Source organism: Pteropus vampyrus, unplaced genomic scaffold, assembly GCF_000151845.1.
Source record: "Pteropus vampyrus isolate Shadow unplaced genomic scaffold, Pvam_2.0 Scaffold126, whole genome shotgun sequence".
Classification (NCBI taxonomy): Eukaryota; Metazoa; Chordata; class Mammalia; order Chiroptera; family Pteropodidae; genus Pteropus; species Pteropus vampyrus.
Window position 1 is genome coordinate 3,680,409 of NW_011888907.1, and position 19,069 is coordinate 3,699,477.

The window sequence follows — 19,069 nt, forward strand, 5'->3', positions numbered from 1 at the left end:
TTTTTCTCCCTCCCCCTTTACAAGTAATATGTTTTTGCTGTAGAATTTTGAAATGATGGAAACATATAAGAAGAAAATAAAATTCTGTAATAACCTCACCCGTAGACTATCTGCCTTCAGCATTTCACCTTATTTCCTTCCGGAGTTTTCTCTACCCACTATAAGAACAATCATATATTCCACTTCAGTTTGGGCCACAGCATCCCTCCCACTCCGTCTTACTGATTGCATTCTACCCACACTGACTTTCCACATCCCAAACATGGTTTTTGCACATGCTGTGCCCACCATCTGTAATGCTTCTCTTCCTCCTCATCCTCACCCTTTGGGTCTCAGCTCAGTGACCCCTCCTCTGGGAAGTCCTCCCTGACACCCCACTCCAGGCTGGCACTGGTGGAAGCTTTGGGGGATTGTTTGATTCATGTCTGCCATGCTCTCCAGACCATGATGCCAGGAGGCCTGGGCCAGGTGCACTGTGCCATCCTTAGTGTCCCCAAAGATGGTCTTTGACAACTTCGGTGAGTCCTTTAAACCTTGCAAAGCCTTTATCTTTTCACTGGTAAAATGGGCTCTTTGTGAGGGTCACATAATTGCAACAACAGGTAAGGTTTGAAGAAAGTGTGGCCTGAGTCAGACACTGAGATACATGTTCAAAGTGAAAATTAACCCTGCCTCTTCTCCCATTTCACAGATGTAGAAACTGAAGTCCACAGTGGGGGTGACTGAAGTCACATGCTCCAGGTCCCCCATTTTCTTCTGTTTGGGGTCCTTGGCTTTGTGGCTCAAAGAGAATGAGTGGGAGAAGGTCTTCAGGGCTCCTCGGGACTTTTAGCCCTTGCGAAACTCTAGGGTGACTCTCATGGCCTTAGTTTGCCCTCCATTAAGGGAGAAAAGGTTGCCTGCTCCATCTTCCTCACAGAACTGAAGAGAGGCTGTCCCGTGAGCTTGTTTAGTGAGTTCCAGCCTCAGGGCCTTTGCACTTCCTGTTCCTTGTTTGGAGCACTGTCCCCACCCCCCATTCTCCCCGTGCTAGCTCCTTCTTCTTCAGGTTCCTGCTGAAATGTCATTTCTTCAGAGAGGTCCTCCCTAAACTCCCTGGTCAAAGTCACCCTCCCTTCATTTATTCATCCATTTTTTCCTTCATTTGTGTCATACCATCACGGACACTGACTGTGTCACAGGTTTAGGTGCTCTCGGGGCTCACAGATGGCTAATGGATAAACAAGTCAACATAATCATTTCTGATATGTCAAGAAGGATAAATATGGTGACGTGATAGGAAGCGACAGAGTGGATGTTGATCAGATCTGAAGGGAATGAAAGAACCAGGCCTGGGGAGAGCTGGGTAAACAGCGCTCCAGGCAGAGGGAACAGCAGGTGCGAAAGCCCTGAGGCAGGTCGTGCCTGGAACCAGAGGAAGGAGTATCTGACTGGAGAAAAATGAGATGGGGCATAGCTGGTGGGGACATTGTGGGACCTGGGCCGCCGGGAGTAGTCCGGACTTTACTCTGAGTGGGACAGGACCTGGGAGGGTTTGGGGCCTTTCTACCACCCAGCTCTATCTCCCCTGCCATGCAGAAGACGCCCAAAGCGCACAGCGCCCCCCCCCCCCCGCCATTCAACCATCCCTAATTCCAGCGCCAAATGCTGATTCTTAGCAATAAAAGCTTTGTATTCTTTTTATGTTAAAAAACAAATTCCTCTGGGGAGAAGCTGGGGAACATTGTTGTGAGGTTTTTCCCCTGGGGGGAAAAAACAGGTATTTCTGAGTGCCATTTACTTTTGAAGCCTGAAGCAGGCATTTTGAAGGTCAGGGAGCCTAGCTGACCCCACTCTTCCTCACCTCCACTCAGTACCTGGACCAGCTCTCCTGGAGCCCCACTAGAGCTGGGTCTCAACTGCCAGCCTCCTACTTGAGAGGGAGTGGGGCGAGGACTGAGATGAATTTATTTATTTATTTGTTTATCTATCTATCTATCTATCTATCTATCTATCTATCTATCTATCTATCTATCTATCTATCTATCTATCTATCTGTTTTTATCAAGTTTCCCAATTCTCCGCAGTGGGTTTGTGGTACTTTTATAGTCCGAGTGGGAGAGAGGGACAAATACATTACCCTTAGAAAAGACAGATTTCCCAAATGCAAGCAGAGTGGGAGGGACGCTGGGGGCAGGCGTGGGGTGGGGGTGGGGGGGCAGCCTCCAAGCGCGAAGTTATTCTGGTCTCTCCCGCGCCTCTGCAGCTGGCAGGCTTTTTATAAACAAGTCCGGTTTCCCACCCCTCCACTCCTCAGCCCGCTCCTGGGGAGGAATCAGGGTGATCAGGATTCTCCTGGAACCACAAGTACCTTAATGAATCCGGGGACTTGGAGGGAGTTGGGGGCAGGGACTTGGAATGAGGCCCAGGGTCTCGTTCTCCTGCCTCCTGAAATTCTTTTCCTCTTCAAGATTTGGGTGAAAAAACAATGGAGCATCTCAGCCTCCAAAGTCCCCACTCTGAATCTTGTTTCCTCAGATTGGAGGGAAGGGGTAGCTCCGGCCCTGTCTTTAACTTAGGAACCAGGGAGGGGAGAAGCTTCTTCCATCCCCTTTATTGTTGGGTCTCTAAGTGTCGCTCTTACCTTCCCTGTTTCCTGGGTCTTTCATCGCACGCCTTGCGGTTTAGGCGACAAGACGTTTCTCTGCCCTATTTCCACCTTTTCTTTGGAAAATAGGTCTCAGGGAGGGGAGGGGTTCTCTGAGCGTCCCTCAGACCCTTTCCTTCTTTTCTGGGAATTGGCGGGGAGGGGTGTCTCTCTTGATCCCTATTTTTTCTTTTCTTTTCTTTCTTTTTTAGGCGAGGCAACCCTTGGTTGACCTCACAGATTGCAAGGAACTCGTCATCTTACAATCCCTTATTTTTTAATATTTTTACGACTACAGCACCTGGTCTTCCTAGGTGGTCTCCCATCCAAGTACTAACCAGGCCTGACCCTGCTTAGCTTCCGAGATCAGATGGGATGGGGCTTGTTCAGGGTAGCATGGCCTTAGACTCTAGTTTTTCTTTTAGCTCAGAAACAGGGTTATGCACCTACCAGCCCGGCCCACTTTGAGGGTCTTACATCTCAGAAATTGGACAAGGTCTCGCTTGACCTCTATTTCTGCTTTTTCTTCTTTTGTACTTATTTATTTGAACTCGACATATAGGGGGAATGGAGAAGCTCTCTTCTATTTTCTATTCCTCTTTTAGGAAGTTGGGAATAGGGGGCGTTTGACGGGAGGTCACAGCAACTCGTCCTGGGTGGGGGACGCCGGATTGTCCCACTTTGGGGTACAAGGGTGGGGAAGGGGAACGCCCCCTGAAGATCCTTGGTCAGCCAAGGCCTTAGCCTCTCGTCCCTTCAACTGCTCAGGAGCCATCATTGGATACAAGGAGGAAGGTAATAATCTCTGATTGGCTACTCGGCCCATCACTCTACTGCTTAAGCTATTGAGAGGGTTCCGCGCAACCCCGCCTCCATGACACTGGGTCGAGGCGGAGCCAGGAGGCGATCCCTCCCCTCCTGCAACGTCCACGCCCTCTACTGGATGTGTACTCTGGGCCCCGCCCCATTTGCGCGTCAATCTGAGCGGGAGTCCCGCTGCTCCTGGCTCTGCGGGCTCAGTGAACCACATCTCCAGGCGCAGCTCCGCCCCAGGATGGCGTCACGGTCACATCTGCATATGAGGCCCCGCCCCGCTCTTTGCAGGACGTCACTGCTGACTGCAGGGGCCTGAGCCGCTGCTGCCGCCGCCGCAGCCGCTGCCGCGCATCCCCACATCAACGCACTGGGGACCCGTCACCGCCTCTGCCAAAAGAGTCGCCGCCGCTAAGGTCGCCACCGCATCGGTGCACGGCAAGGTGAGCACCCAGGCAGTCTGGTGCACTCCTGCTTGGAGCAGCTAAATAACCTTCATTTGACTGATGGGCTGGCGGGGGCGGGAGAAGAGGTTGGCAAGGGTTAAATGGGGGGAAGAAAGCGGTGGTCGCAGGCCTGGGGCGAGGTAGGGCCCCGGCTCCCTCTACCTGCCGGATCTTCACGCCCCTACCCCCCAACCCCAGCTCTGCGGTGGAGGGGGAGGGGATGCAAGTGCCTTGCGGGAAGCTGCGTGCGCGTGCGCAGGGTGTGCACACGCGTGTGCGCGCCCGCCTGTGCCGGTGGGTCTGTGTGTATCCTTGCGTGCGTACCTGGGTATGTTCGTGTGACTCCGTGGCGCCTGACCCAAGTATGTGCGTGCTGCACGCTTGTGAAGGGAGACGCGTGAATTGTGCGTGTGAGTGCACGGCCGTGTGCATGTGTTTGGGGATGCGTGCCAGGGTGGGTGACGTGTACACGCCTGCATGGGTGAAGGGCGCCGTGTGCACGGATGGGTTTGTACATCTGTATATGCATGTTCGTGTGGGTGTGCAGACAGGTGTCTACATCTCCGCCCTGTGCACGGTGTGTTCGACCCTCATATGTCGAACACCCGTGTATGGGTGTGTGCCCTGCTGCGTGCACGTGAGCGTGTGCACGCTCCGCCTATATCACGTGATATAGCTGCCTCAGTTTGAGCTCTCCCAGCCTGGGAGTCTAGGAGAAGAAGGGCTGCAGAGGTGCATCCCTTTGGACAGTCCACGTGTGTACGCCTGTGCTCCGTGCACCCGTGCTCGGTTCTGAGGAGCATAAATGATTTGATAGGGGTGGGGCTGGCCGCACTCACCCCCTGACGGCATAGCTGTAGGGGTTAGAGTTACAGCAAGACTTGGGGTGCAGACCTGCTGGAGAGGGTGTCCACATTTCTGTTGCTCTGAGCTTTTCCCTGAAGCCCCTGGCCTTTTAAGGTCACAGCCCCCTCTCTGCCACCGGCTCCATGGTTAGAACTGGGGCTTCTGGTGGATGAGGGTAATCTCCACATGCTGGTCCCTTTTTGTGGTTCTGGAGTTCTCCCCATTCAGTGCCTGTACCTGGGATGGCAGGGGACCCTTCACGTTCACCTGTGCCCCATACCCTTAGATGGCGTCAGCCACAGACTCGCGCTATGGGCAGAAGGAGTCCTCAGACCAGAACTTTGACTACATGTTCAAGATCCTCATCATTGGCAACAGCAGTGTGGGCAAGACATCTTTCCTCTTCCGCTACGCAGACGACTCCTTCACACCTGCCTTTGTCAGCACTGTGGGCATCGATTTCAAGGTCAAGACCATCTACCGCAACGACAAGAGGATCAAGCTGCAGATCTGGGTGGGTCCAGCTGGGGGACTCCTAGCTCCATCACTTTCCCTTCCTGAAACAGCAGCTCCAGCTTTGCCTCTTTCCTGTCTAGATTCATTCATTCATACACTGGGCATTTATCATGTACCTATCCGTGTACCAGAGGCACAGAAGAAAGCACCCCTGCTTTTCCATTGGAGCCTATTTAGTGTTCTCCAGGGCTGGGGGAGCAGCCAATGCTGGGTCCTCTCCTACCCCTGGTATTGGCAGAAGCATCACTGGGCTTGGTGCCTCAGTTTCCCCAACTGCAAGTTCTTCCATGTGTCTGAGGTTTCACTGGATCTTGGCCCCGAAACTCATTGCTTGGAACAGGCACGGGTACCTCCTCCAGGGTTGCCTGGCTGCCTCCTCCACCCACACAGAGGCCTGAAGGAGCCTGTTAGCTCCCACCCGTCCCAGGGCTCCCACTTTATGCAGAGTAAACCCTGCAACCCCTCCCCAGGCCTAGGAGACACTGTCCGGTCTGTCCCTGTGATACCTCCACCTTAGTCTTTCTCTTCATTGTTGCCTCAACCCCCTCACCATTCTTCAAATGTACCAGGCAGTCCCACAGCAGTCTGCCCCAGCAATGCCCTCTGCCTGCATTGTCCTTCCCCTGATCTCCACATGGCTCCCTCTTCCATTTCCTTTGGGTTTTCAAATCCTACCCTAGCCCTACACTGCCCGTCCCTGTCAGGCTTTGTTTTCTTCCTCAGTCCTTATTGCCCTCCAACATAGGATACATTTCTCTTTTCATTGTGTATTTTCTTTTCACGTTTATTGTCTATTTCCTGCACTGAGCTGCCAGTTGCACAAGAGCAGTGATTTTTGTCCATTTTGTTTACAGCTGTGTCCCCAGTGCCCACTGTGGGGTGTGGCACAGGGCAGTGCCCTGAACATGTGTACCGATGAATGAGGGAGCAATATTGGACTCTATAGGATGATCAGAAACCAAGCTCTCCCTGACCCTGTGCCTCTGGGCAAACCCCCACTCCTCTCTGGGCCTCAAGGGGGCTGGACTGAACGATCTCAGAGCTCATTTCCTCTATGAGGAGCTTACATGTGGGTCCTCTCTGATCCTGTCTCTTCCCCAGGACACGGCGGGACAAGAGCGATACCGAACCATCACTACAGCCTACTATCGAGGTGCCATGGGCTTCATCCTCATGTATGACATCACCAATGAGGAATCCTTCAATGCTGTGCAGGACTGGTAAGCACACCCCCAACCCCTCTCAGACTGTCTTCTGAGCCAGGCTTGGTGCAAAGCTTGGGGCTAAGGCTGATGAGGGAGCACCAGTCCCATTATTGGGGTCTCAGACCCGCTGTCAATCTATAATCATTAAAACACAGCATCATCAGCTCAAAATAATAACAAAGGATTTCAGGTAGAAAAATGAAAATATAAATATACAGAAAAAAATACAGAGGAGAGAACAGAAAATATAAGGACAATTGGCACAGGTTAAAGGTCATAAACATTTATATTTTTTGCCCAAAAGTAATGATAAATTTTAAGAAAATTTCTGATTTTGCTGAGGAGGGAGAAATACTTCTCTCCAGGGACAGGGATCTGGGAAGGGAGAGTTTGCTTTAAAAGAGAGATTTCCAAGATCAGGGAATTGTGGGAACAGACGCTCAGAGATAGGAGAGTTCTTGATAGGGTAGAGGCTGGAGGAAGAAGTGAACCTGACATGTTCCAGGAATAATGGGGACCTGGGGTGCTGAAGTGGGGTGGGGGAGTGGAGCTCTGATCCTCTAAGCCCTAACCCAACCCTGTTGCCCCCTCCTCTAGGTCAACCCAGATCAAGACTTATTCATGGGACAATGCTCAGGTGCTGCTGGTGGGGAACAAGTGTGATATGGAGGATGAGCGGGTGGTATCATCAGAACGCGGCCGGCAGCTGGCTGACCACCTTGGTGAGTGCCCGGCAGGGCTGGACACCTACAGGCTAGAAGAGGGACACTAAAGCCCTGAGAGGGGTGGGGACACATCCAAGGTCTGTCAGCAAAGCCAGGATAGGAGTCTGGATTCAAGTCCAGACTATTTATGATTTCTGCAAACTGGCCTTGACACAAGAGCTACGTGAGATGGATCTTGATGGATGCGCAAGAGTTCACTCTGCAGAAGTTACTGATTCACTCTGACATTCTTACTGCCTAATCTCATGCTAGGTGTTGCTGGGCCCAGGAGAGGCCTCCAGTTTTGTAGAGTAGCGGGAGGGACCTGGGATGGGAGAATCCAGTGGGGAGCCAGGCTCTGCCTGGCATACGTAAGGCTTCAAGGGGTGGAGAATCTTGGAGAATGGTGCTTGAAGAAGGGGTGGTCTTTCAGGGAGAGGAAACAGCTCGGGCAGAAGCCATAGGTGGGAAAGATTCTATGCATTTTGGCAATAGTTTTACACAGGTCACTGGGAAGAAATGTGGCCAATATGCAGGGCCTGACCACGTGAAGAGCTGGGACTCTTCTGAGGACAATAAGGAGCCACAGAGAGTGTGTGAGCAGGGAAGGACAATGCTGGATCTGAGTGACAGATGCCACCAGGGCCAGTGCATGGGGCTGGGCTGGGTGGTGAGAACAGGGGGCAAGGTAAAGGGGATAGTTTTAGGGTGAAGAAAAGAGTGTAGAAAATACAGAGCTGACCAAGTTCAATGTTATTTCCCTATGGGACTTGCCAGTGCCTTTACAGTGTGGTCAACACTGGGAACATCCAGGTATTTCTAGCTTCAGAGAAGTGTCTCTGAGAGTGGGGAGCCCAGGGTCTTCATCCCCCCTTCCCTGACCACAGGGTTCGAGTTCTTTGAGGCAAGCGCCAAAGACAACATTAATGTCAAGCAGACCTTTGAGCGCCTGGTTGATGTCATCTGTGAGAAAATGTCTGAGTCACTGGACACGGCTGACCCCGCGGTCACAGGCGCCAAGCAGGGCCCACAGCTCACGGATCAGCAGGCGCCCCCGCACCAGGACTGCGCCTGTTGAGAGCTGGCCCACCCATCCTGGCCCCCACCCTTGCCCGCCTCCTCCTCCAGGTTGACCCAGATCAAGACTGGGCCTGACCTGGTTCCCCTGGCTATGGGCGTGAGACCCCTGTCCTGACTTAGCCCGTCACCCATATTTATTATTGTAGCTATTTATTTATTGGAGATGTCCACTGGGGGCTCGGCACCCCACCCACCCACCACACCCTGTACAGACAGCCCTATCCCCGCTCTGCCGTGGCGTGTCGTGGCCCCTCAAACTTACCACTCCCCGTCCTCTCCAGACCCACCTTTTTAAAAATTCACCCCCATCAATAGTTCCGTTTTGAAGAGGGGACCAGATGACACCTGAGGGCAGGGTGACCAGGTGGTGGGAGGTGGACAGGCCTGCCAGCTGCTTGGCTGTGACATAGTGGGCTGAGACCATGGCGGGGTCTCAGCATGGACCACAGGGTGGGTCAGAGCCAGACAATGGCCCTCCTGGCTCCTGGGCCCCCAAGGTTTTACGTTTTTTTGGAGGGGAGGCTGCAGTGGGTACTCACCACCCTGGGAACCCCCGTTTTCCTCACAGACTCGTCTGATGTCATGAGTGTCAAACTTGTCCCCAGTTCCCTAGAAGATGTCATGAAAACACTACACACATCCAATAAAGCGAATGGACAACGCTGTGCTCTTGTGCGTGCCACCTGCCAGCGCTGGCTGTGGTTGTCCACAAAGTTTTCAATGACAAGAAAATTTAATGGAGTTTCCACAGTGCATGACCAGAACATGACAGTGGTGCTGCCCAGCCCTTCCTAAGCCTCCAGATCCTGGTAGCCAACTCCAGGCCAGGCCCTGCTCTGACAGGATGGGTGATGTCCCCACCTTGGTTCTAGGGCCCAGTGCTAAGGATGGGACATCCTGGTCCCTGAGGCTCCCAGTAAGAAGGGCTGAGGGATGACTATTGATCTTCATGGCTGTGTTCCAGATGAGGAAATTGAGGCTGGGAGTGGGCTTGGAAGGGGTAGCCCAGTCAAGATGCCCAGGAGTTGGGGTAGGGTTGGGACGTGGCCCAGGACTCTGGCTTGGACTGCTACAGGAGCCCCTTCACCTTCCTGCCTAGGCGAGTGGTCAGCTAGAGGTCACTTTTGCCCTGTTTGGCATCTAGTTGGGGGGTAGAGTTGCCCAGGATGTACTTTGCCCAGGGTCACTCAGCCTGGGGGCGTCAGGGGGCCTGGGATCTGTCCACACAAGAGGATCTGGTCAGGTGCTGCACTCATCCCTCCAGGAGGAGCCCTCTTCCACCTGTCTGGGGGCTGAGGTCTGCCTGGCTGGAAAGGCGCAGCAGGGACCCGGCAAACGTCCCATCAGACAGCTGAAAGGGGCTCGGTCTTCATCGTGCTGTGATCAGCTCTCCGCCTACTCACCGTAGAGTGTGAGTTGTCAAGGGCACAGGAGGCCCTTACCCTAGAGGGGAGCTGTAGTGCCTTTTGGGGTTCACATTTGTGGCTTCTGAGGAGTCCCCTGGGTGCCCGATCTGTCCACTGCGTTCACCCGGTACTTCAGGTAGGAGAGGTACGTGTCCCAGCCCAGTGTCAGGCCATTGATGTAGGTGACTCGGAACTGGGGGGGCACGAAGAGGAAGTTCACCAGCTGCGCTGCCGGCCACACGCACCAGTCAGCCTGTGAGGAGGGGCAGATTGTGGTAAGGAGTGGGACCAGGAGGGACCTGGGCAGGGCCTGGTGGCTGTGAGGGGTGGGGCGAGAGGGTTGTAATGGGGTGGAGAAGGAACAGGATGGACAGGGCCTGGTAGGGCACACCCACCTTGTAGAATTCCCAGAACTTGTCCCGCAGCTCCTGGCAGCTCTGGTCCAGAGTCTGGCCCTCTAGGCAGCCAAGGCCTGGGAAGGGAATGAGAGTGTCAGAGGCTGGAGAGTACCGATGATGGAGTGGGCGGGGCAGGACACCGTGAGGGATAGCGTGTCCCAGGCAGAGGAACCGGGACATTTAAAAGCTGTGCAGTAGGAAGAGCAGTACAGTAGGGTGGCAGGTGTAGAAAAACAACACAGATCAAGTGAGTCCCAGGTTATAAACACGTACCTGGAATGATGGAGACACACCATTCCTGATGCTGAGGCTGTTTTATTACCTGTCTGGGGAGTGGGGCGGGGAGTGGGTGAAGACTTTCTTCTCAGAACCAAGGGCTGGGGTGATTGTGCCCCATCAAACACCAGTCTAGGCTCTTCTTCCTTCAGCCTCAGGGCCTTTGCACGGGCTGTTCCTCTGCCTGTTCCTCTGGCTGCTGGCTCCTTCTTCAAGTCTCAGCTGAGTTCCTCTCCTTTGGGAAGCTCTCTCAACCACCACCCAGGGCAGCCCCATCAGATACTGTCCTCATCCTTCCTACACTTAGCACCATTGTCTGATTCTGCCATTCACACCTGTCCCCACTGGGTCTATCCTGTCACCACTGTGATCCAGCCTCCAGTCCAAGGCCACCCACAGAGGAGGTGCATCAGAAATGTACCTTGGCCTCCTTAACACAAGGCTGGCTCTGTCCCCCACCCCTGACCTATGAGGGTATGCAAGGCCCAAGCTCATGGAGCTCCTTACCCAAAAAGTACCAGACACCCAGCAGGGGAGAGGCCACCAGCTGGTCGACTAGGACCTTCCTGAGGATGTTTGGAAGACTGCGGAGGCCAGATGCGGGGAGCAGGTGGTCCAGCCAGAGGTACCAGTAGTGCAGGAAGGGGCCCATGCTGCAGCCCACCGCAAACATGCTCGCTGAGGGCAGTCCAAGAGTCAGGGGGACCATGGTCAGTCAGGCAAACTCCTCAGTCCACTCCCTCCTTGGCTAAAACCTGGGTAAGCCTGATGCCCTCCCAGAGCCCACCCAGATATTCCCAGCCCCACCACCAGGCACCATTCCAGGTCTCTTCCCTTCACCACCGTGAGAGGGTGGTCAACCATCGCCTGGCTTTCCAGAGGAGGAAAATGAGGAATAGTGATCCCAGGGGGGCAGTGGTCCAGAGACCACGCCCTTGACTGACCCGGGTGCAGCCCCCTGTGCTCAATGCTCGGTCCCTCAGTGCAGGAGGGAGGGAAGTGGACGAGGGGGTGGGCGGAGACGAGACCCCGTGAATGGGAGTGGAAAGAAACCCTAGGTATGGGAGGGAATAAAGACCCGGGCTGGAGGGTAAGGAGACAGACCCCCGAGTTGGAGACGGAGATCCGGGAAGAGACCGGGGGTGGAAGGGGAGATCAGGGGAGGGGCAGTCAGCCTCTAGGGTGCAGGCGGAGATCAAGGGTCCTGCCGAGGACTCCGGCCAGGGGTTAGAGGTCGCGCGGCCTGCGGGTCCAGTCCAGGGGTCTCCAAATCTGAGGTCGGGGTCAGCAACCCCAGCCTCCTCACCTGAGCGCCGCGGGTCAAACTTCTGGCCTGGCCGGGCGCGGATCTCCCAGGACTGGCGCGCGCCGTCCCCGGCCACCATGAGCACGCCGCAGCCCAGCGTATTGGTGACGAGCAGCGCACGGCCTTGGAATAAAGGCTGCCCCGCTGTGCACAGGCCGCGCAGCCACCGCCAGCCACCAGACGCCATGGCGCGCCGAGACTCAGGAACTGGGGCACCGGGACCGACCAATCCGGCGTCCCCGCTGCGCTGTTGTTGACCAATCGCTGACCGCTCCCACTCTGCCCGCGCTCTCTTCCCTAGTAGACCTCCAGATTTCCAGATTCTCGCGGAATTCCTGAGAGAAGTCCAGCCTGTGGCCCTGACAGCTACCGGGGCGGAAGTCTCATCCCTCAAAGATTCAAGGAAGTGGAGGCGAGGCTACAGTTTCGCTGCGCGCGCAGCCCAATCAGAGCCAGGTCCAGATACTGACCTTGGAACTGACTTGAGCTGGGCATCTGACCTCAGTTACAGAATAATGATAATAAACATATTGCTCACTGTTCCGGGAACATTACGCGCATTAATTTATTTCACAGCAACTCTGCTGCTGTACAGATAATTATATTCCCGTGTTACTTCCTGTGTTCCTGTAGGGGAAATGTGAATTTCAACGGAAACCTATGCATTACTTACAGGAACAGAGTATCGCAAACTACAGCCTGCGAACCAAATCCTGTCACTGTGTTTTTGTGAGCTAAGAATGTTAAATTTTTTCATTAGTCTGGAAAAACCAAAATAATCTGAGGCATGTGAAAATTATATGAAATTTAAACTTCTGTGTCCCTAAATAAAACTTTATTGGAACACAACCATGCCCATTTTTTTCCTGTAGTTTACTCATTCACTAAAATGAGTAGTTGCGACAAAGACTTCAGCCTGTAATAAGTAAACCATTAAATCGCCTTGTATTACTGGACACCTTTCAAGGTTTTTTGATTCTGATTATACTGGAACTTTTTCTAAGCTCTGTAGTTATATCTGGTAACAATAAAAAAAATTTTTGCCTACAGGCATGCAAATGAACTGTCAGGTGGAGAGACACTCCCCCCAATTATTTTTTGCCTTACTTTGCATATTTATTTTAATATCCCCGATTTGTCTGTTCTTTGGATCCCCTTTGAAGTGGTAACACCTAACCAGTTCTCCTCATTGAGTTAACAATTTTTAACACATGCTCATTTTTACATCTGTACAAGAGTCATGATTTTAACTTTTCTGGGAAAATTATCCTTCAGCATTTCCTGTTGCTATCAAGTACCTCAGCCTGTTATTCTAGACTTTAAATTTTACTGAATGTTGATGGAAAAGTTCCAGCGTGATTAAAAGGGGAAAATAGTCAAATTATGATTCATGGGACAATCAGGTAAACTTTGTCGACAACCATGTTCAAGAAACCAAGTTTCATTTTTGAGAACCAATGTTTACAAAGTCCTTACAGGAAAACTGGCTCACTCACACCTGGCTTCCAGGGTCAGTCTTATAGGTTGGTTCAGGTTGGTTTAAGACCCTTCAAATATTTTGGGGATGGCAAAAAGGGAGCAATTCACTAAGAGGCACCGATACTCGTGGAGTTTCTCATCTTGAGTTAGCCAATGATAGAAGCTTTCCTTTTTTTTCTCGTTTATTTTCTTTTTCAATTACAGTTGACAGTCAATATTATTTTATGTTAATTTCAGATGTACAGCTAAGTGGTTCGACATTTATATAATTTAGAAGTGATCCCCTGATAAGTCTAGTACCTTCCTGGCACCAAACATTTTTATTACAATATTATTGACTACATTCCCTATGCTGTACTTTTACATCCCTATGAATATTTTGTAATTACAAATTCTTAATCCCTTCACCTTTTCCACTCGGCCCTCCCAAACCCTCTCCCATCTAGCAACTATCAGTTTGTTCTCTGTATCTATGAGTCATTTCTGTTGATAGAGTCCCATCTGAGATTGCTTACAGAAACTTCTTGCAAAGCAAACTGAACGCCTACTGTACCTGTGTAAATTATCAGGGCAAACTCAGTAAGATCTGCCAAAGAAGGCCTCTGAGATTCTTTTTAACAAAGGGGACAACATATTATTTGTCCATAAAAAGAAAAGAGAGAGAGAGAGAGAAGGAAATCCTGGTATTTGTGACAATGTGGAGGAAACTGGAGAACATTATGTTGAGTGAACTAAGTCAGGACAAATACTGTATGATCTCACTTACATGTGGAATCTAAAAAAGTCAAAATCAGAACAGCAATTGCCAGGGGCTGGGGGTGGGAGATGGAGAGATGTTACAACATCCAGAAGTGTTTATTAAATTGATTCTAACATAGCACCATTCTCAGTGGGACAAGATTCTTGATCTTGGGGCAAAATGTTGAGGCTGGGCTTCATGGAATGGAATGTGTAAGTTATCTGGATGACAAGCCACTGAGTCGGGATCAGAAAAATGGAGCTCAATCTTCATCAGCTCCCTCCAAGTGCAACAGCTATCACTTGAGGCAGACGTCCCTATGGGAGCTGGTCATGAATGGGCAGACATCTGGCTTCTCACCCTAGAGGAGGTAGCCATGAGTTGGGGTCCTGAAAGAAGACCTTACCCCCATTTGCTAAATCTCACTGTTGTCTATCCACCTTACCTGGTACAATTGGCACACGAGGGATAGGAGCTGGCTCATATCATCCAAGGGTTTCTGCACAAAGCAAGACAGGGATCACAAGTGCCACCTGCCCTGACCAACCCCTGCCCAGTCCAGAAGGGACTGCAAATGGCTCTGAGTCTGGCCCCTGCCTTCTGCCTCCCAGACTGGTGGGCACATCCATTATGCTGGTCCCTGCTTGGTGGTCAAGCTGAGGGCTACAAGAGTTCTTACCCCATTGACGACGACCCAAGGCACATACTCGTGGGGCGGCTGTAGAGCATCGGTTAGCTGGGCGTTCATGTGCAAGAGCTGCATGCCACGGTCCCCCATTGCACACTCCATGATGCTGTCGGGGGACACCTTTGGGGCATAGATCTGCAGGCACTGAAGGCAGAGGTGGGCTGGTGAGCTTCAGTCTCCTCCCTGTTATCTCCCTAACAGTCCCCTCACGGGCCCACAAGCCAACTCTCTGATTCTTCACTGGCAACAGGGGACAGTTGGGTCCACAGTGATGCAACAGTGCTTGTAAACAGCAAGTACTTATACATGCCTGAGCAGAGGCCCCTGAGGCAGGGGCTCAGGCTGCTCCTGCCTCCCCTACAAACCAGACCCACAGCCTCTGACCCCTACATTTTTCTCAGAGCTTCCATCTGTGCTGTTCCCTCCACCAGGAACACTTATCCTCCAGCTTCCTTAGCATCTCCTGAGGACTTCCTCCTCCTCTGCACTCCCTTAGCCCCACTACGGATGTGCAGGGCTGGGGTGTCTCAGGGTGTGGTCTTCTAGGTGGCCCGAATGTTTGATGAATGAATAAATGATCAGGGCAGGTGAGTCACTCCTTTGGGAGTTCTTTTTCATAATCCTCCAGGGAGGTAGGTGGGGCTGTCCTGTCATCCCCATACCCCAGAGGAAGATCATCTTTTGTGTCCCTGCACATTCCTGTTCATCTGAGCCCAGCTCAGAGGCTCCTCCTAGAGAAAACCCTCTCTGATCTACCCATGCCCCAAGAAGATCCTCCTTCCCTTGATTCAGAGATTGAGCCTTTGAGAGGGAAGAGCATTTTCCTGGGGATATACAGAGGAGTGGCGGTTGGGGCCAGGACTTGAACCTGGGTCTGTCTGGGTGCAGGAAAGGCCAGGGGCTCCCAACCTGGGCCAAGTGAGACATGTGTCACTCACCGGCTTCAGATTGTTCTCCATGTCATCCATTTCCTCTAAGCAGACAATGGTCAGGAAGGCTATGTTCTTCTCCAGCTGGTCCAACAGACAGGCCTGAGGGTGGGAGGTGGACAGGCACGGATGTGAGGGGGGCTCAGAACACCCCAATACCATTCTGAGAATAATCACAGGCATCTACTAATGAAGTTATGAATGAAAGCATTATTAAATGGAGGCACATGGGCAGGGTACAGAGCTGGTCCCAATGTCCTCTGAGCCTGGATTTCACCTTCATTACCACCTGCAGTCTCCTTGGCCTCTGTGCCGCCTAAGGGGGACTCTGGGGAATGCTCACCTCCACCTTGTTAAGCTTGCACTCCTCCTCCCCGTGCTGGCACGTGAATTCCCATTTGCCACTGACGTTCTGTTCCTGCAAGACAATGGGGTGAATGCTGGCGGGCCGGCAGGGTACCTTCCAACCCTGGTCAGATGCCTTGGTTTCCCTGGTGCCCATGTACCTTGGCATTTCCATAGGGCACCAGAGTGACATTGAGGATCTCTAGGACCATCAGCCATGTTGGGAAGAGCTCTCGAACCAGGAAGCCCCGGCAGCCTGGGCACAGCGCCTCATAGTAGAGGCTCACGTTGACAGGTGGCGAAGAGGATTTTCTGAGGAGCATCTGCGGGCAAAGGTCGCCGGCCTGCTTGGGAGGAAGGAGTATAAAGTGAGGGCAGCCCTGCTTGGTTCTCTTGAAGAAAGGGAGCCATAAATAGTAAGTGCTCCTTCCCACTCCTGACTCTAAGGCTTTATTGCGTCCCTGAATCTATCTGCAAAATGGATATGACAGACTTGCAAACAGTAGACACTTAACTCGTGCATAGCTCTTGCTTTCCTCCAGGTGAGGTGAAACCTCTGGCTTGGGGCGGGGGACTGTCTGCAGTTAGGACTCAAGGCAAGCACATTTCTGGTCTCTGACCTCAATCGTGCCTTCTCTGAGGTGCATAACACAGGAGATTAATGTATGCTCATTTGTTGCCACTTTATGCCCAGATCCTTGGCCCTACACTTGCCCTGACTCCTCTTCCTCTCAAGGGGCTCACGTGCCCACTGCGGATTTAGCGCCTAATAAGTGCTGACTTCCGACTTCAGCTAAGGGGTGGCAGGCATCCAGGTGCGAGCAAGTCGCTCAACCTCCGGGGCATGTGTTTGCTCCGCAGCAGAAACACTCAAGCTCTTTCCTGGTCAAAGTGCACCCAGTAGACAGCATCTGAGAGTGGGTGCCATGAACAGGCTTGTCTGGGCTTCCTCAGCCTGAGATGGAAAAGCGAAAGGACTCTGAGAGTGTGGCCACAGTACCGGAAATTAAATAGGGGGATTTTCCGCACCGATGGGGCGCGTCCCCTCCAGACCCTGGGCTGCTCTGGCCAGGTCTGGAGAAAGGAAAGAGCCCCTTGCCCGTCTTGGGTGCCGGTCCCCGCTGGCCCACAGGCCGCGTCGCCGTTCCTACCTTGCAGAGGGCCGACCCCTCGGGGAGTGTGTCCAGCAGGGACGCGGGCGCCGCCGCGGGGAAATGGAGCAGCAACAACAGCACCGGCAGGAACGGCAGGAACGGCAGGAGTGGAGACAGGGCCATCATAGCTTGGGCACAGGCGCAGCTGCAGGAGGAGCGCCCGGGGAGGGAGCGGCCTTTAACCCAGCGGAGGCCCTGCCCCCAAGCAGGACCCGCCTCCCGGGGCATACGCCCCTCGGGGCCGACTGGCACCTCTGGGTGTCCGCACTTCTTTTTCTGGGTCTTTCTTTCCAACTCGCCTCCGCCCCTACCGCCGCTAGGTGCTGGGCGGGCAATCAAGAGGCCGTCGAGCCGCTCTGAGGTCCCCCCCAACCCCGTCCCTCGCAATCAGGCACGGCCGCCCAGTCATGTGAGGCTGGGGCCTGAGCGCCTGGCTGGGGCTTCCGGGGTGGTCCGGTCCGCGTCCCTAGTCCCGAGACCCCCGTACATTAACGGTGGGTGACGCCCTGCCTGGGAGTGGGCATGGGCTGCACAGCCAGGCCTCTTCCTTTTAGCCCGTCTCGGGACATCCCGCAGTCCTTACCCTCCCTCTGTCCACCTCCCTCCCCCCGCCCCCCCAACACACACCCGCTCCCGCTCTCAAGCCCCGATGCTGGGTCCCGAGGGGCTGACTCAGGCTTGACCACAGCTGGGCCAGAAAGCAGAAGCTAGCGTGAGAGGGGAACTCACTTCTCTTGGTCCCCAAGCCCTGGCTAGGGATTAGGAAGAGGAAAGCTGGCGTTTCTTCTTCCCACCGTCCCAGGCTCTGGAAGGGAGGTGCATCCTGGCCCCTAGCGTGCTCGGTGTGGGGAAGAGAAGCCTGGATTTGAGCAGTAATTACCCGAAGCCTGTACTATGTCCATGGGGTGGGAGGGTGGGGGTGGCCGTGTAGGGCTCAAATTGGCAGTCGGTTAGCCCCAGGACTGTGATGGGCGCCTCAAGTGATGGAGCTTCAGTTTTCCAGTCTGTAAAATGGGTGAAGAGTGAGGTTTGGGGAATAAAGCCACCATGGAGGGCTGAGGCAGAGGGAGAGTTACCCAAGGCTGAGGGGCAGGGGGTGGGGTGGGGTGGTGTGGCTGGGCTGAGCCTGGGATGGTTTGACACAGGACAGCAGTGCCTACATACAGAACAGCCCAGATGAAGGCTTGGAGGCTGAGGGTATTGGGAGAAAGACCGAGATAGTCGCATTTTGCCGGGCCTCAAATGCCAGGCGTGATGTAGAACCAGGTTCCACAGGAGGAAATGGTCATATCTGGCCCAGAATATAGCCGCGTCCCCAGAGCCACAGCCGGTTTCTGCCTCCAGTCAGGAAGCCCCAGCACGCACATCTACACTCAGAACAGCAGGTTGAGAGCCAGGCTTTCCTTGAAGTCCCCAGGACTGGACAATCTGCCCACACTGTCCCTTTGGACCTTCATAAAACCCAATTCCTTCCTGAAGTCTGCAATATGAAGCAACACAGCTTTGGAAGCTAGTTGGGTGTTCTTTCATCCTGTGCTGGGCAGGATGAAAGAAATAACAATAAACATAATTGCTACAATTCCAGAGGGATTCATACACATAACCCTACCTATTTGATCAGAGACATACCATTGGGGGCCCAGGTAGCAACTATTAACTCCATTTGGTAAGAGGAAACTGAGGATCAGAGGGGAGGCAACTTTCCCAAGGAAAGCCAGTTGGTGGTACAGTGCAGACTCCGGCTAGAGGCCTCCTGGGCTCGACCAGCCTGGGGCCAGGGCACTGAGGTGACCTTTATCCTGTGAGTACCCATACAGTGGGTGAGGACCCAGGGGAGACAGCATCTGGGCTGCAGTTATGGGGTACCTCCTGACCGAGCACAGAGCAGGGACAGTGCCTGGGAAGGCCCAGGGATTTGAGGTCAGGCAGGCAGCTCTTGTACCTTGGTGAGCCCAGTGAGAGAACCAGGTCAGTACTGTGGCTGCTCCAGGCATGTTGGGCCCTGACAGGTGCTATATGGGGAGGGGAGGCAAGGGCAGAAGGCTCCCAGTCCTGGGGGTAGTGAGGGCCAAGGGACAGAAACCTTAGGGGTAGGAGATGGCGAACAGGAGAC

The 19,069-nt window shown here is 53.4% G+C and overlaps 3 protein-coding genes and 1 pseudogene across 4 annotated transcripts; 1 reads left to right on the top strand and 3 right to left on the bottom strand.

Annotated features, from left to right (window-relative positions):
* Nucleotides 1-2,915: 2,915 nt before the first annotated feature.
* LOC111744059 lies at nucleotides 2,916-3,034 on the bottom strand (annotated as a pseudogene).
* Nucleotides 3,035-3,715: 681 nt separating this feature from the next.
* Nucleotides 3,716-8,577, top strand: RAB3A (RAB3A, member RAS oncogene family). Its single transcript, XM_011366801.2, has 5 exons — nucleotides 3,716-3,882; nucleotides 5,018-5,245; nucleotides 6,349-6,467; nucleotides 7,050-7,174; nucleotides 8,044-8,577. The coding sequence occupies exons 2-5, from the start codon at nucleotides 5,018-5,020 to the stop codon at nucleotides 8,232-8,234; spliced, it is 663 nt and encodes a 220-aa protein (XP_011365103.1). The 5' UTR covers nucleotides 3,716-3,882; the 3' UTR covers nucleotides 8,235-8,577.
* Nucleotides 8,578-8,880: 303 nt separating this feature from the next.
* On the bottom strand, nucleotides 8,881-12,003 carry MPV17L2 (MPV17 mitochondrial inner membrane protein like 2). Its single transcript, XM_011366799.2, has 4 exons — nucleotides 11,623-12,003; nucleotides 10,824-10,994; nucleotides 10,038-10,114; nucleotides 8,881-9,895 (listed from the first exon to the last, which is right to left on the bottom strand). Exons 1-4 carry the CDS (start codon nucleotides 11,807-11,809, stop codon nucleotides 9,710-9,712), a joined length of 621 nt encoding a protein of 206 aa, XP_011365101.1. The 5' UTR covers nucleotides 11,810-12,003; the 3' UTR covers nucleotides 8,881-9,709.
* Nucleotides 12,004-13,920: 1,917 nt separating this feature from the next.
* Nucleotides 13,921-17,101, bottom strand: IFI30 (IFI30, lysosomal thiol reductase). 2 transcript variants are annotated; one of them, XM_011366803.2, is made up of 7 exons: nucleotides 16,954-17,101; nucleotides 15,964-16,146; nucleotides 15,801-15,875; nucleotides 15,467-15,559; nucleotides 14,520-14,672; nucleotides 14,286-14,339; nucleotides 13,921-14,201 (listed from the first exon to the last, which is right to left on the bottom strand). In XM_011366803.2, exons 1-7 carry the CDS (start codon nucleotides 17,080-17,082, stop codon nucleotides 14,139-14,141), a joined length of 750 nt encoding a protein of 249 aa, XP_011365105.2. In that variant the 5' UTR covers nucleotides 17,083-17,101; the 3' UTR covers nucleotides 13,921-14,138. The 2 variants fall into 2 exon arrangements, with proteins under 2 accessions (XP_011365105.2, XP_011365104.2); XM_011366802.2 differs by having other exon boundaries at nucleotides 15,964-16,149.
* Nucleotides 17,102-19,069: the final 1,968 nt, after the last annotated feature.

Coding starts and splice junctions, on each gene's coding strand:
- RAB3A (XM_011366801.2), top strand. CDS start 5,018: ATGGCGTCAGCCACAGACTCGCGCTATGGGCAGAAGGAGTCCTCAGAC. Junction 6,468..7,049: donor TTCAATGCTGTGCAGGACTG/GTAAGCACACCC, acceptor CCCCTCCTCTAG/GTCAACCCAGATCAAGACTT. Junction 7,175..8,043: donor GCAGCTGGCTGACCACCTTG/GTGAGTGCCCGG, acceptor CCCTGACCACAG/GGTTCGAGTTCTTTGAGGCA.
- MPV17L2 (XM_011366799.2), bottom strand. CDS start 11,809: ATGGCGTCTGGTGGCTGGCGGTGGCTGCGCGGCCTGTGCACAGCGGGG. Junction 10,995..11,622: donor GTTTGACCCGCGGCGCTCAG/GTGAGGAGGCTG, acceptor GACTGCCCTCAG/CGAGCATGTTTGCGGTGGGC. Junction 10,115..10,823: donor GGGTGTCTGGTACTTTTTGG/GTAAGGAGCTCC, acceptor TTCCCTTCCCAG/GCCTTGGCTGCCTAGAGGGC.
- IFI30 (XM_011366802.2), bottom strand. CDS start 17,082: ATGATGGCCCTGTCTCCACTCCTGCCGTTCCTGCCGTTCCTGCCGGTG. Junction 15,560..15,800: donor GCAAGCTTAACAAGGTGGAG/GTGAGCATTCCC, acceptor TCCCACCCTCAG/GCCTGTCTGTTGGACCAGCT. Junction 14,340..14,519: donor CTTGGGTCGTCGTCAATGGG/GTAAGAACTCTT, acceptor TGCTTTGTGCAG/AAACCCTTGGATGATATGAG.